Source organism: Arvicanthis niloticus, chromosome 26, assembly GCF_011762505.2.
Source record: "Arvicanthis niloticus isolate mArvNil1 chromosome 26, mArvNil1.pat.X, whole genome shotgun sequence".
NCBI lineage: Eukaryota > Metazoa > Chordata > Mammalia > Rodentia > Muridae > Arvicanthis > Arvicanthis niloticus.
Genome location: NC_133434.1, coordinates 31,293,000 through 31,309,455, shown reverse-complemented (window position 1 = coordinate 31,309,455; position 16,456 = coordinate 31,293,000). Strand labels below are relative to the sequence as shown.

Here is a 16,456-nt window from a genome sequence, read left to right as displayed (position 1 = left end):
TGAGATTGTGAAATTTACTGAAAAACTTTGTTTCTAGTTGTGGTGTGGTGCCCTTAGCACACATCTTTAATCCTCTGGCTGGAATACAGACATACTACATACTCTTAGTATGTCTTTATTCCCAAACAATGAAGCTAAAGTTAGTTTGCTGAAGAAAGCAAGCGATGTAACTGAGTGGCAGACAAAGTGATGAATCAGAGAAAGAATTGACAGAATAGGATCTGCCCAACTCTCATGAGAGAGAAAAAGGGAAGTTATTTGAGGGGCAGTCCAGAGAGGGGGCAGGAGCAGTTTCACTGGGACAGTTTTAGAGACTGGTTGCAGAGAGAAAGAGAGAGAGAGAGAGAGAGAGAGAGAGAAAGAGAGAGAGAGAGAGAGAGAGAGAGAGAGAGAGAGAGAGAGAGAAACAAGTTAGACACAAGTAAAGACAGAGTGAGCCAGAGAATGAGGAGGCAGAAGTTCCTAAATAGGAACTCAATAGTCTGCTTGTGGCCTCTGGGCCTCCCCCATGATCAGAATATTTGTATATCACACAGCCTGATGTTCTTTGGTCTTAACAAGCTCAGAACCAGAGCAGGGTAGGTATCTGGCTCCCAGCCTGTAGCTTGGATCTGTGCTTCCAGATTTCTCTTCTGCCCTCCTTTGGGTTGACAATTGGCACATACTTGGTCACATCTCTATAGACTTTACTTAACTAGCTAATCACGATAGGCTGAAAACCGAGCCTAGCATTTTCCAATAGATGCCTTTGGTGCTTAGCAGAAAATTCAGGGACTCATAAAGAAAGCCTGAGGAAGGAGCCTCATCTTCCAGGTAAGTAGTCAACAGATGCCCTGACATAGCTACTTTGGCTCTGAGCCCCAACAGAAAGCTATCCATCCAGGCTAGATTAATACCCATCATTGGGCCCCTGTGTTAAGATGAGGACTTTGATTACATCTCTGTATTTTAACTCAAGTTGAAAGGTGATTTAGCATTGTGCTGACAACTGCTTTACATAAGCTGGGAAGAAAGGGTAAGTCACAGGACAGTGCCAGGTTTGTTTCTAAGCATGTGGTATTTGCAAGGAGAAGCTGCATCTTGGAATAGTTCACCAGCGGGATTTCAAAAGGGGTCTATTCATCTACACCCCTTCCTCAACTCTTATTTTTCACCGGTACCCCACAAAGCAACTCCCAGGCACTTCTCAAGTGCAGTCATTTGCTCCCTGGGTGTTGGGAAGACCGGCATGCACGTCTATAAAGATGAAGAAGCAGGGAAGCTACTTGCCATAGGCAGGATGTTACTCCACCGAGTGAGAAAGAGGTCACTTATGGCATCCAAGAAGGTGCATGAAGTTTGTGCCAATGCATTGTAAAGGATGGAAGGACTAGCAACAGACCCCTAACATTCTGCTCCAGGCCAAGTACATCTTAATTTGAAAGAGGAAAGAAGTAGTTAAGTGTGCCCTGGACAATCAGGATTCTGTCCTTTTTTTTCCCTGGAAACTCCTAAGCCCTAAAGTCCATTATTTCCTGGATTTCCCACTTCCGTCCTTTTGTTCTCATTCACTTTATATTGGAGGGAAGAGGGCTGGGGAGAGGGCTCAGTGTTTACAGTGCTTGATGCACAAGGATGAAGAGCCCCGGAACCTACCCTAAAAAGCCAGGAAGTGGACTGCTATTCCAGCCTCAGAGGGATGGAGAGGGGATGGGATCTTCAGAGCAAGCTGCCTGGGGGGACTGGCTACTCTGTCGAGCTTTGAGTTTGATGGAGAGATGCTACCTTGATGAATAAGGTGGAAGAGGAAGGACATGCGGGCGTGACCACTCCGAGGTGTGGTTGAGGAGAAGGTTTTTAGATAGATGTGAGGGAGAGCAAAGCCAGAGGCATCTGGAAGAGTCTAGAGCAGGGAGGGAAAATAGACTAAACGTGACCAGTTTAGCCTAACTGAACCAGGCCATGAGAGGAGAGAGATGGAGAGATCAGAAGAGGATGACTGAAAGAGAGTCAAGAGGAGAGAAGGCAAAAGAGGGCACATGGCCAAAATGGCAGGGTTATATAGAAATGAGAAGTGGGGCCGGGCGGTGGTGGCGCACGCCTTTAATCCCAGCACTTGGGAGGCAGAGGCAGGCAGATTTCTGAGTTCGAGGCCAGCCTGGTCTACAGAGTGAGTTCCAGGACAGCCAGGGCTACACAGAGAGACCCCTGTCTCAAAAAACCAAAAAAAAAAAAAAAAAAAAAAAAAAAAAAAAGAAAGAAAGAAAGAAAGAAAAAGAGAAATGGGGAGTTGGGGGAGCCTGTGAGCTGGAGAACTGTAGGGTAGGGGTGGGTGAAAAGAGCAAGGAGAAGCTGGAAGGCAGAAGAGTTCCCTGAGAGGGCCAGCGGAGACCAGCAAGCACTTTGGTGTGCTAATAGGCACCACAGTTAACATTTGTCACTTCTCTTTTGGATCCGACAGAAGAGTTTTGTGATGAAGACTTCACAGCATTAACCTCCTCATTCGCAAGCATACACCTACATACATCCATATACATGCATAAAACACATACGAAAATGAACAGAAGATTAGGAAAGAAAATTTGACTGACATAATTACCAAAATGCACAATTATTTTAGTCTTGGCAGTGAGGATTGATGGCCTAAGGCAGCAAAACTGTGCTATTATTCAGCTTCTGTTGAAAATCTCCGGAAGAGGCCAGCATGCTCTAACACCCGGACATCTTCCTAATGAAGGAAGCCCTGAAATCTCCACTGTTGATGGATCTATGACCCATATCTCTGTATAAATGGTTCATCATATCTAACACTGGATTTCTGACTTCCCAGGCCAGGATAACCAATGGCTTCCATTTTACCTCAGTTCTACCAGCTAACTGAGTGTGTGCAGTCTGCTGTTCTCATACCCCATTCTGGTCCCTGGATTAGGACTAACTCCATCATGTGGGCCAGGGACCGACACAGAAAAGCTTAGGAAGGGAAGAAAATCCAAGGAGCACGGCTGACCTCATGCAGGATTGGACGAGGGTTCAAACAAATGCTGTCTCCTACTCTGTTTCTCAGGGCTCACAGCCATCTGTAACTTCAGCTCCACGGTATCTGACACTTTCTTCTAGCCTTCTTGAATCCTAAACACACACAGACACAGACACACACACAGACACATACACAGACACACAGACACACACACAGACACACACACAGAGACACACAGACACACACACACAGACACACACAGACAGACACACACAGATACACACACAGAGACACACAGACACACACAGACACAGACACACACACACAGATACACACACAGACACAGACATACACACAGACACAGACACACACAGATACACACACAGACACACACAGAGACACACACACAGACAGACACACACAGATACACACACAGACACACACACAGACACACACACACAGATATACACACAGACAAACACACAGATACACACACACAGACACACACACAGACACACACACAGACAGACACACACAGATACACACACACAGACACACACACACAGATAGACACAGACACACACAGATACACACACAGACATACACAGAGACACAGACACACACAGACACAGACACACACACAGATATACACACAGACACACACACACAGATACACACACACAGACACACACACACAGACACACACACACACAGACACACACAGATACACACACACAGACACACACAGAGACAGACACACACAGATACACACACACAGAGATACACACACACAGATACACACACAGACACACACAGACAGACACACAGATAAACACACACAGACACAGACACATACACACACAGAGACACATACACACACACTGTATTTTAAAGGCTGAGCTAGTTTATCATATTTATATGCTGAAATCAAAGAACAGGAGAGAAGAACAACTGAATCTAGATAAAGGGGCAGGAGTAAGGGACGGAGAAAAGTTGCTGAAAAGGCAAAATGCAGTAAAATATAGGACAGAGTGAGAGAATAGCCTTGGGTCGGAAGGAACTCTCTGCCCCATTTCAAATAGAAAGACTGGGAGAGAATGAGTACTGGGGGTAAGCACTAGTCTAGATAGATAGAGTGAGTCATAGACATTCCTCTCCAGGTCAGAAGTCAGAGGTCAGAGGTCAGAGGTCTTCAGAAAGGGCTGGGAAGCTGCCAGGAAGTTTAGAATAGACTCCCCATTTCTCTGACTCTCTTCTTTTATTCTCATTGGCAGCTTGTCTTTTTGTTTGTTTGTTTGTTTGTTTTGTGGGTTTTTTTTTTTTTTTTTTTCGAGACAGGGTTTCTGTGTATAGCTCTGGCTGTCCTGGAACTCACTCTGTAGACCAGGCTGGCCTCGAACTCAGAAATTCGCCTGCCTCTGCCTCCCAAGTGCTGGGGTTAAAGGCGTGCGCCACCACTGCTGCAGCTTGTCTTTCTCCATCCTCATCCCTCAGAATAGATGGTATGAGGTTCAGTCAGACTCTTAATCTCTCAGCCTAATCTCACAATCCCAAAACAGAACAGTCTGGGAACAGAGCTTGGATTAGGAATCCACTCCACAGCTCAGTCAATTGCAATTTAGGCACCAGAAGTTTCAGGAAACATACCCGGGGCTACGTGTCTCGAGCATGGATATAGAAAACACAATTCCCAAATAATGAGCTCGTGGGCTGAAAAGGATGTCTGCCCACAAGCTCAAGTCTGTAAAGCTGGGTGATTTCCTTCAACTTGGTATTAATCGCTCTTCTTGCAGCTATGGCAAAACACTTGACAGAGACAGCTTATGGAAGACAAGGTGTGTGTCTGCCTCATGATTTCAGAGAAACTTAAGTCCGTTGTGGCTGAGAAGGCATGGTTCTGGGACGGAGCCACAAAAGGGAGTGGCTGGAATCTTACATTAGAGTCTATACTGGATGGTTTTGTGTCAACTTGAGTTATCACGGAGAAAGGAGCTTCAGTTGAGAAAATGCCACCACGAGATCCAGCTGTAAGGCATTTTCTCAATTAGTGATCAAGGGGGTAGGGTCCTTTCTGGGTGGTGCCATCCCTGGGCTGGTAGTCTTGGGTTCTATAAGAAAGCAAGCTGAGAGCTGGAGAGATGGCTCCGTGGTTAAGAGCACTGACTGCTCTTCCTAGAGGTCCTGAGTTCAATTCCCATCAACCACATGGTGGCTCGCAACCGTCTGTAATGGGATCTGATGCCCTGTTCTGGTGTGTCTGAAGACAGCAAAAGCATGCTCACATACATGAAATAAATAAGTCTTTAAAAAAAAAAAAAAAAAGGCAAGCCGGGGGAAGAAACCCAGTAAGTAACACCCCTCCATGGCCTCTGCATCAGCTCCGGCTTCCTGACCTGCTTGAGTTCCAGTCCTGCTTGAGTTCCAGTCCTGACTTCCTTTGGTGATGACCAGCAATGTGGAAATGTAAGCTGAATAAACCCTTTCCTTCCCAACTTGCTTCTTGGTCATGGTGTTTGTGCAGGAATAGAAACCCTGACTAAGACAGCGTCCAGTGGCCCTCCTCACTCCCCCATCTATGGGGGGGGGGGCATCAACAGAGCCAGTCTTGTGAGGGTCACTTGGGGCAACCGCTGCTTCTCTGATTAAGGTGGTAATGACTACTAGGACCAGAGGGCAGTGTTACACAACATGTACTAACAAAACTGGGATTATAATGATGTAGGTCCTGAGGTGGTGACTCAGTAAAAATCTGTAAGAAAACTTAAAGTCTCAAATTCAGATCCATGTAAAAAGTGGGGTGCAGTAGTACCATCTGTAATCCTAGCACTTGAGAGGAAGAGACAGGAGAATCCCTGGGGCCTGCTGGCCAACCAGTCTATCCAATTAGCAGCACTTTTGGTGAGAGACCCTATCTCAAACACACACGCACACGCGCGCGCACACGCGCACACACACACACACACACACACACACACACACACACACACACACACGCGTGCTCGCACACACACGCGTGCTCGTATGTTTTCCTGCATCCATGTGTGCGCACAGCATTGGTTCGTAGTGCCGTGATGGTCAGAAGAAGGTAGTAGATCTCCTGGAACTGGAGTTACAGATTATTGTGAACTGCCTTGTACGTGCTGGGAAACCAACCTAGGCCTTTGGCAAGTGCAGCCACCGCTCTTGGCTACTGAGCCATGTCTTCCATCCCAACTAAAACATTTTATTTAGTTAATTTCTGAGATGGTTTCGTATGTTCCAGACTGGCCTTGAAATGGCTATGTAGCTGAAGACTTCTAACTTGACTTTTGTGTCTCAACTTTCTGAATGCTGAGATTACAGAATACAGATTACAGGCACCACACAGGATTTACACACCTTGTGCAGAAACCAAGGCTTTGTGGTTGCTAGGCAAGCACTCTTCCAAGTGAGCTATGTCCCCACTCCCCTAAGGTTGTTTGATGAGAAAACCAGGGTGCGGTCGGTACACCGAAGCGAATGAGCATGGGAGCAAGTCAGATTTCAAAATTTTGATTCCTATTTTTGTCTGTCTTCAAAGCGCACCAAAGGGGCACCCCAGTGTTTCTATATAGGCAACCTAGATTGCCTTCGTTCTGCAATCCTCCTAACCACACGAGGCGACAAAGAAAAACATTATATTTTGGCGAGCCCGGAGCATCTCTTCGTCACGCTTCCTCCGGGACCCAGGGCGCAGGCGCCACTCTCGCTTCCTCACACCTTCAACTGTGGGTTACTGCGCACGCGCGCCCTGGCTAGCATCCAGAGGCGGGGACACGCCCAGGGGCAGCGCGTACCGCGGTTGGTCGGAAGAGGACACCTGATCGCAGTGTCTTAGCCCGAGCATGCGCAGAGTGACCCAGCGTGCCCAAGACCGCGCGCTGAGGCGTGTGGTGCGCGACCTCACCCGCCCGCCTCGGTCCCCGCCCCTTGGTCTGCCGCTCCGCCCCCGCGGGGCGTCCCGGGCCGCTCGTCCCCTCCGCGGCGGCCGCGCGCGGCCCGGGGTCGCCGTGAGTACTCTCTAGGCTTGCATGTGGGGAGGCTGGCGCGGGGATGGGGCGGGGCGGCCGGGCGGCTGGCAAGGTCCGCCCTGCCTGAGGGACCAAGTCAGGGATGCTGACAGGCTTCGCTCGGCTGGGTGGCTGGCGGCGATGAGCCGCAGACAGCTTCTTAACCGGGAAGGCCGGAGCTGAGGGCCTTGGGGGACACCTGGAGAAGAGGCCTCAGGCCCTGCCCTGCATGCGCAGGTGTCCTCGCGAGCATCTCCGTCCTCTCCCTCCGCGGTTGCCTAGGTTAGCGCTGGCCCGCGGGTATCGCCCCTCCGCACCCCACTTCGCCCTTTGTTTAGTAGCCTAGTCCTTTTGACACTTCTGTTGGAGTGGAGTTTTCCTCTCCTGGCACACTGAGCTGGAGGAAGTCGAGCCCAGAAGGTAGACATTGAGATTAGAGGCGTCTCTTGGCGAGGTATACGTTAAATGGTCGCTCTGAAAAGTGCCCATGGACGTAGAGAAAAGACCTTTGTGAATCGTCCTAAGGCATATTTTACCGTTGGCATGATCTCATAGAAATAGATCAGGCATGTTACCGCGAGCTGCCATCACCCAAAATAACCATTGAGTTTAACAGCACACTTCTCTGCACACTCTCATAGTCTCTCTTTGATCTAAGCTTCTCTTGAAAAGTTCCAGATCTTGCCCCCCCCCCCCGAACTGTTGCCTTAGTTATTACGTGAAAAAAAATGGATAGATTGGGACGTATCAGATGTTCAAGTTATTTATATGCAAGTTGTGTGACCTCCCTAGGTTAGAGTATTAAATATGTAACCTGGAAACTTTGAACTAGGTCATCTTTCTGCCTCTTTTTTTTTTTTTTTTTAAATGAATTCTGTGATCGACCGTCTGCCTTTTCCCACTCTCCAGCTTTTAAATCTACTCTCCATCCTCAAGAGAAGGGCAAGTGGTGTTGAGGATTCAAGTCTGTTTTACTTAAAACAGTCTGGTTTGAAAAGCTGGTCATTTCATGACTGTCTTTTCCTTAGAAAAACTGATTCCTTCCCCCCCTCCCCCCCCCCGTCCCCCCATTTTAATAGCAGCAGACCTGAAGAGACGATCAGTTTCCCTTGACTTCTGCAGTGAAAGACCTTGAAAAAGGTGGCACTTCCAGCCTAAGCTGCCCACTTCCAGCCTAAGCTGCCCTCATTCTACCGCTCACCCCAAGACAACCCAGGCTGGACTGAAGTGCTTTCCTCTTCAGCATTTGACTGTTTCCAATCTAAAAGAACCCAAGTCCCAACTTCATAATTGGCACCTCAGCTGCTCTTGAAGGTGAATGAAGTCTTGATTTTTAAAAAGTGTTTTTATGTGATTTTTGTCAATGTTTAGTAGCAGCGTTTAAGTTCTCATATTTATCTCCTATTTGGCTGAGGGATCACTCACTAATTTAGTAAAGATGTCATAGAGGGTGAGAACGGTGGGAACAGTAAAAAGCTTTGCTTATAGAGTTACAATCGGGCTTACTTGCTAGGAGCACCGACTGCTCTTCCAGAGGTCCTGAGTTCAATTCCCAGCAACCACATGGTGGCTCACAACCATTTGTAATGGAATCTGATTCCCGCTTCTGGTGTGTCTGAAGACAAAGTACTCATGTATAGAGAGAGTTTACAATCTGGTGAGAGATAAGGGTGGGGGAGAAAATAATGTGGAGGGGCTAGAGAATGCTAGTGTGGGCATTTTATATGGAGCAGTCAAGGTGACCTTTGACCAGAGTGTGGATATCTAAAAAGGCATTCGAAAAGGGGAGAACAATAGAGACAAGATGTCTTTCGGGACTATGCTTGCTTGCTGTGTTTGAAGAACAGCAGAGAGAGAAAGGGAATCTTCCTATTAAACTTTAGAGTTGACATTCTAGAGAAAGCGTGTTATAATTGTATAAATGATGTTATAATTGTAGAAAATTTCAACTATATCCCCAAAAGTAAGGCTTATAGGAAACCCTTGTGCACATTTCTTAGCTCCATCAGTTACCATTTTTGTTGCCGTTGTTTGTTCTGTGAGAACAACTCCTCACAGAACTCGCTGTCCTGAAACTCGTTCTGTAGACCACACCGGTGGAGAACCCAAAGAGATCCTTTGCCTCTGCCTTTAAAAATCCTGGGTCTTGTTTTATTTTTGTTTTTATTTTTTTGAGACAGGATTTCTCTTTGTAGCACTAGCCATCCTGGAATTCACCCCGTGGACCAATCTTGCCTTGAATTCACTGAGATCCAAGTGCTAGAATTAAAGGCGTGCACAAAAAACAAACAAACAAACAAACCAAAAAATGGCATGCACCACCATCACCTTGCAGAGTGCTGGGATTAAAGACATGTTCCGCCATGCTTGGTTTACAGTTATCATCATTTTGCCAAACTTATTTCTTCTCTTTTCCCACTTATTTTATTTGGAGCTGGGGTAATGCTTAATTCTTTTAAGTTGAAAACTAAAATTCTGGTTGACCTACAATGAGTTTTTTCATACATATAATTACTCATAGCACCCCCAGGACTATTTTAAAGCAATTATCAGATATGAGGTTATCTCATCTCTAAGGGCTTTAGTTGTAATTGACTTTTGCATATTTTTTTTTGATCAGTTGAATAGTACTGTCAGCTCAAGAACGGCTGTGCAGAGTTTGCTTCGGTGTGTGCTTTACAGCCCCATCCTGGACCAATTACTAGGTTTACCTTGGTGTGGGAGAATAGATTTCAGACTCTTGGAAGATGTAATGACTTAGAGAGTTCTCAAGGTTTTTATCATGCAGCATAATAACTTTAAGGCTTATTAGAATATCATTGAGTTCCAGCCTTAGTTTTTGATTTCACCAAATCTCAGGGGGTAAGGGTTAAGAATTGGCATTTTAACAAATTCCCAGGTGATACTGATGCTGTAGGCATACCATTCCACTTAGAACCACCGATGAAAAAAAAACTAAGGCTTGGTAGAATCACATTAAGGACTAAGAACACCCCTGAGTTTGGGATGGGTCAAGTTGAGGTATATGTAGAGCCAGGAAGGGCTAGACTAGTGATTCCTAGTTTTGGCCTAATAAGTAGAGCTTTTAACTGATTTAGCATATAGGCTTAATTCCTGTTAAAATGTACTGATTGGTTATGGGGTATGGGTGTGTGCTAGCTGAAAGTTCCCCGGGTGATCTCAGTGCATAGGTATGTTTGTGACGGGATTCGGAGACGCAGCAGAAAGCTTTAAAAGCCTGCTGACAATTGCTTTGACATCATCCATAGTTCAAGCCTTCATAATTTCATAGCTGAGTGTTTTTCCTAACTTGATGGGAGTGAAGACTTCAGTGAGGTTAAGACTAGAGTGAGTGGTATAGGAGGAGGTCTTCTGGGATTAGGAGTGGGGAGGAATGTCTGTTGGATCACTGCTGCAGCTATCTGGAAGTTAGCTTCCCAGATGACCGCAAAGCATTGCTTTAGTCATGACAACTCACACAGTGTGTATCAGAGCATCCTTAGTGTCATTGAGAACTCTAAATTAGCTGATTCTTAGAGAGTGGCTTGTAGTAATGTTACTTTTTTTTTAAAATTTGTTTTTATTTTTATAAATGTGTGTGTAGGTGGATCCACTGGAGTTATAGCAGTCCTGAGCTGCCAGGTGTGCGTACTGGGAACCCAACTCAGGTCCTCTGTAAGAGTGGTTAGCAGTAACCGCTAAGCCATCTTTCTAGCCCTCTTGAGTTTATTTTTGAGACAGAGTCTTCTTAGTAATCCAGGCTGACTTCAAACATGTGATCTTCTATCCCCTCTTCTCCCTTTTACTGCTGGGACTATGGATGTGTACCACAGAGCTCAACAAAAACCGAAGTTTTAAAAGCAGTAATGAGGGACTAGGGACATGACTTGTTGGTTAAAATGTCTGCCATGCAAGTGTGAGGACTAGAGTGTGGATCCCTGGAACCTACATAAAGGTCAGGTGGGCGTCGTGGCTATGTGTGATTCCAGCTGTAGGAATGTGGGGCTAGGATCTCAGCAAGCTGGCTAGCTAGACTAGCTTGTATTGATGAGACACAGGTTTAACTGAGAAACCTTGTCTCAGGCAGAGAATGATTAAGAAAGATTGAAGTCAGCCTTGGAGGCTTTTTTTTTTCTTTCTTTTCTTTATATGTATACATGTAAAGAAAACAAGTGAAAATGGTCCAATATGGAAAAATAGGAGGAAAGAGTCTAAAAGCTTGTTCTTAAATGAGCTTGTCACACACAGAAGCATTAGCAGCTGGTCCTTCTGGTTTGAAGGTTACTGTAACCTTATAAACTAGAGCAGGTACTCCAGTCCCAACTTGCAACTTTGAGTGGAACAGAGAGATACATATTCTATGTGTAGAATACTTTCAGCTTGATTAAAGAACTAGTAAAATGTGTGTGTATGTGTGTGTGTGTGTGTACACGTGCATACATGTGTACATGTGTATGTATATTTGCTTGCATTATACCTCTTTACATGTGTCTAAAGATGGATAAAATATATGTGTGTATGTACTACCCAGCTAGTGGTAAACCCAACTGTTATCTACTTTCCACAGGACAGTGACTTATTACCACTACAACAGAGCCTGCCACCTCCAGCAGATTGCTAGCACTTATGACATCATCCCCTTCCTTATCTCATTCTGTGGTCTCCTAAATGCTCATCTCGTTGGCCTGGGTTCAATTGGTGGTATGGAGGGGTGCTGCTTAGCACTGACCTGAGAGTGTGTGTGAAACCCACTGACCCAATGGTAAGGACCGACTCTTCATCTCTCCTAAGTGATCATCTAAGGGGTAGATAAGACAAAAAGCTGACCACCTTCCTGGTATTTCCCCCCTCTTGCCCTTTGACAGTAGTTATTTGAAGTTGAAGGGAGGAGGAGTGTGGAAACATAGATACTTGAGCTGTGTGCAGGACTGTTCTCTTTGAAAGGAAGGGGAGAAGTAAATGCTCTAGGAGCTATAGTAGTGGTAAGAGTCGACTGTGGTGGCTTGCAGCTGTCATCCTAGCACCTGGGAGGCTGAGGCAGATGAACCGATACAAGGTCCAGGCCAGCCAGGTCTACAGAGTGAGACTCTGCCTCAGAGATAACACATAAAACAAGAGCCCAGGGGGTGATGGGGAGAGCTTAGGTGTGCGTTCCTCAGACCCACTGAGTCAGAGCTAGGCTGTAGATAAGATTGGACTCAGGAAGAGAGGAGTGCAGAGTGTGAAAGGATGGTGGTTCCAGTCATTCTGTCCCAAGGAATGTGAGGATCTGTTTCTCTGTCCTTTTATCCTGTTCTGGTTCATGCAGTAACAAGGCTCTAACAAAGGATGGTGCCTCTGTTTTTGTTTTTGTTTATCTCCAGGACATCAAAGGCCAGTTCTGGAATGATGATGATTCAGAAGGAGACAATGAATCAGAGGAATTTCTGTATGGAGTTCAGGTGAGGTTGCATTCCCCAAAACTCAGTGTTGGATGGTTTAGATTTCATTGCTGGTACATCAAGAAAGAAAGAAGTTCTGGTGAACAGAAATGCAATGAGATGTAGTGTTGGTGTGGTCTGATATGAGTCTCAGAACTGATTCATTGTCCTTACTCATGCCTAGGACTTGTCATGATCCTACAGTAAACGATGTCCCTTACAGGAAAGCTACCCATATGTTCGTTAGAAATAATTGTTTTCTTCTCTCATTAGCCAGAGAGGGTCATGCCATCTTTAGGATCAAATCTTAGGTGGCTCCTGGAAAGTACTCACTGTTACCCAGAACTCAGTCCTGAGCGAAGCTGCTCAGACTCTCAGAATGTTCTTCAGAGGGAATTCTTCTGACTTTACATAGAAGACAAAGTTTGAGAGGAAAAACTAGAGGTTTAAGCATGCTAACTCTATAAGCAGACCTGCCTGTTGCCCTGCTGCAGTGTTCTTAGAGAGAGGTGGTGAGAGACTTGTTCCATGAAATCTGTGGTAGGATTACCACCAAGAACCAAGTGTGTGCTGCACTTTATGTCCCCTCTTCCTGGTGTATCTTCATGTGTGTGTTTGTTTCTTCTCCTTTGACTAACTGTCTATCCTTGCTACCATCAATTATTTTACTGTTTTATCAGGGGAGCTGTGCAGCTGACCTATATAGACACCCACAGCTTGATGCAGACATTGAAGCAGTGAAAGAGATCTACAGTGAGAACTCCGTGTCCATCAGGTGGGACTCCAGGGAGACAAGGATCCTTAAAAGGCTAGAGTTTCCTTCTGATGGCATGATGGGCTGATGAATTTATGAGTTTAGTACTAAAAGGTTGTTCACAGTATTTAAACATGGCTGACAGGAGGGTCTAGGGTTAGAGCCACTTCTTAGTTATTCCCTTTCATCCTAAATGCTTCTACGACATTAGTTTCACCTTTGAGGTAAGCAGCACTGTCGTCATGTCCTGACATGCAGCTAAGCTCTTAAATACCAAGTCACCTTGCACCCTTCCTCCTGTTGCGGGGTTCAGTTCTTTACGTTGACTCCGTTGCCGTCTTTCTCTTATGAGCCTCACCCGTGGTTGTCTGTCTCTGTAGAGAGTATGGAACTATCGATGATGTGGACATTGACCTGCACATCAACATCAGCTTCCTCGATGTAAGCAGTGCCAGCAGCAGCTGTAGCTTTGTGTCTTGTTCCTGAGTGCTGTATTTGGAACATGTATTCTTCTCTCTGTCTTTCCTAGACTGTCAGCAGACAGTGGTGTCTACTGTTATGTGCCTGTGTGTGTCATATAGAGGAAACTTGTAGTCCACTACTCTCGGTTGTAAACCAGAAGTGATTTCTCTTGTTCTTTTAGGAGGAAGTATCTACAGCTTGGAAGGTTCTTCGGACAGAACCGATTGTGTTGAGGCTACGGTTTTCTCTCTCTCAATACCTTGATGGACCAGGTAAAGGGGAGTGACTTTGGGCAAGTGGGTAACCTGAGTGTGATCTGATCCAAAGTCCTAAGTTAACTGAAGTAGAAATAAAGTTAGAAATAAGACTTTTGTGCTCATCCGTTTCCATTTTCTCTCATAATGGCTTCATCCCCAGTCATCTGATAGTGTTCTTCTTGATTTGTGAAATTGTTTCCTTTGAAGATATTTATTCTTGGCACAAACCTCTCATCTTTCTAATGAAGATATTTGACATTTATTGAATAGCTTCTAGAGTCTACTGCTGTCTCAGATTTTTTTTTTTATCCACCATGTAGGCATGTCCAACTTGTTGACACGTCAACACATTGTCCTCTCCAAAATCCACACTCAAAAACTAAGCAGTTGAGTTACCTCCCCCATTACAAGATTCTCATCATATTTTAAGTCAGTTACAATTTTGTGTTCAGCTGCCACATTCATAGCTAGCCTTAGCTGCAAGTTGGAAATGACTGAGAGTATCTAATAGTTCCTGAGGAAGCTATCCTACTGAACTGTGACTTTGGACTTTGTGGAAATTAGAGATTGCACATATGGAATTTTCTTTTCTCTTCGCAGAGCCATCAATTGAGGTTTTCCAGCCATCGAATAAAGAAGGGTTTGGGTTAGGTCTTCAGTTGAAAAAGTAAGAACTGTTTTTCTTTTGGTCAAAGACATGTGAGGGAGAAAGATCAAGATATATGTGTGTTAGTCAGCTTTCCATTTCTGTGACAAAATATCTGAATTATTCAGCATAGAAGGAAGAAACGTTTATTTTAGTTCACAATTTGAAGGTGTCAGCGTGCAGTGCTTGACCCTGTTTAGATCTTTGACAGCACACTGATGTATCATTGCGGAAGCGTGTGGTAGAAAGGGGCTGTTGAACTTACAGTGGCTGGCAAACTTGGACAGACAGAAAGACACATGCACACATGAGGGGTCAGGGGACCAGTCTGCCCTCAAGGGCGTAACTTCCTTCTGCCAGTTCATACCTCCCAAGTACTCTCCACTTCCCAACAAGTCCACAGACTCGGGGATAAGCCTTCAGCATGTTAACCTTTAGGTGACAGTCACAGTCCAGACTGTAACAACAAATATGTCAGAGCTTTAAATGTCATGTTTTCTTCTTAAAAAAAAAAAAAATCTTCCTCTCAAATATTCCTAGGAAAAGTTAAAATAAAATTGGGAAGCCAGATTTACCATTTTGGGAGGGAAAGCCTGTGATTTTGGGGTGTCTAACATGACACTTTCTGGAAATTCAAGGAGAGACTCATCATTACGTAGTGCTTAAGAAAAAGTACGATCCTGGAAACAGCCACACTATTGTTCTCTTAGAAGGGCTCCAGGGGCTTAGACAAGTTTAAAGTACTGAATGTATTAAGATTTTTGTGCTAAAGGTTTGATATTCGAGTGTTTGGCACACAAAAGGAACTGAAGCATATTTCCTACCTTCTCCCCTTCCTTTGGAGGTCAACACAGATTAACAGTTTAGAAGGACACAGAAGAAGATCTAGTGGACAGGGAGGGAAGGGCTATGTGTGAAAGAACGAAAGGAAGAAGATTAATGGGTTTTAAATATGGTTAAGAATTATTCATATAGACAGACTGAGTGGCCGACACTGTCTAGAACAGAGTCTCAGAAAGCAGCCTGTGTGTAGGGAGACATAGGTGATAAAGTGCAGGAAATGAAAGCTGCTAATCCAGGAAGATACTGAGCTTTTGGCTCAGGCAGTGGGGACACTGAAATATGGTTTGTTTGTTTGTTTGCTTGTTTGTTTAATTATATATTTATTATGTGGGCATGTTTGTGTCATGGAACAAGTATCACAGTGTAGATCAGAATACAACTTGGGGGAATTGATTGTCTCTTTCTACCATGTGGGTCCCTGGAATCTAATTCACTCAAGTTATATTTATTGAGCCATCTTGTAGGCCTCTGTTGAAATGTTGGTTGTTGGGTTTTTGCTTTTTTTTGTTGTTGTTGTTTTTAACAAATTTATTTTTATTCTATGTGTATTATTACTTTGCCTACATGTATTTAAGTGTGGTAATGCCTGTGGAGGCCAGAAGAGATTGCAGGATTAACTGTACCTGGAGTTAAAGAGTGGTTGGAAGAGCCCATATGAGTTCTGGCAACTGAACCCTGCTCTTCTAGAAGACAAGCCAGCACTCTAAACTACAGAGCCATCTTTCCAGCCTCCATTGAAAGGCTTTTAGCAAAGAAAGGACATGGTCTGATTTAGTTTTCAAAAACCACTCTGGCAGCATGCAAAATACTACAATAATTTCCCTTTGTTTAAAAAGGTTTTTTTAATTGTTTATGGTGGCACATGCCTTTTATCCCAGAAGTGGAGGCAGGTGGATCTCAGAGTTAAGGCCAGCCTGATCTCTATAGATTGAGTTCCAGGACAGCCAGGGCTACACAGAGAAACCCTGTCTCAAAAGAAACGAGCAACAAAGAAACTAGAGTTACTCATTTTATTTTATATGTGAATGTTTTTCCTACATATATGTAGACAGAAGATTTACAGAATATAAATTTAGTAATGCTTAGGCTG

At 44.8% G+C, this 16,456-nt stretch overlaps 1 protein-coding gene across 5 annotated transcripts in view; it reads left to right on the top strand.

The window, feature by feature from the left end:
- Positions 1 to 6,840: 6,840 nt before the first annotated feature.
- Parp6 (poly(ADP-ribose) polymerase family member 6) overlaps positions 6,841 to 16,456 on the top strand; it is a 32,934-nt gene continuing 23,318 nt past the window's right edge. For 3 of the 5 annotated variants that reach the window (XR_013107605.1, XM_076925488.1, XM_076925487.1), the window contains exons 1-6: positions 11,602 to 11,746; positions 12,348 to 12,425; positions 13,085 to 13,179; positions 13,539 to 13,599; positions 13,802 to 13,892; positions 14,478 to 14,544. Coding sequence is in view for 4 of the 5 variants with exons in the window: in XM_076925488.1 (XP_076781603.1) it covers positions 11,744 to 11,746; positions 12,348 to 12,425; positions 13,085 to 13,179; positions 13,539 to 13,599; positions 13,802 to 13,892; positions 14,478 to 14,544 (395 nt within the window). In the remaining variant the exon portion in view is untranslated. Of the gene's footprint in view, positions 6,985 to 8,063; positions 8,299 to 11,551; positions 11,747 to 12,347; positions 12,426 to 13,084; positions 13,180 to 13,538; positions 13,600 to 13,801; positions 13,893 to 14,477; positions 14,545 to 16,456 lie in introns of those variants that run through there. The other 2 variants (XM_076925486.1, XM_076925485.1) reach the window with 2 other exon arrangements.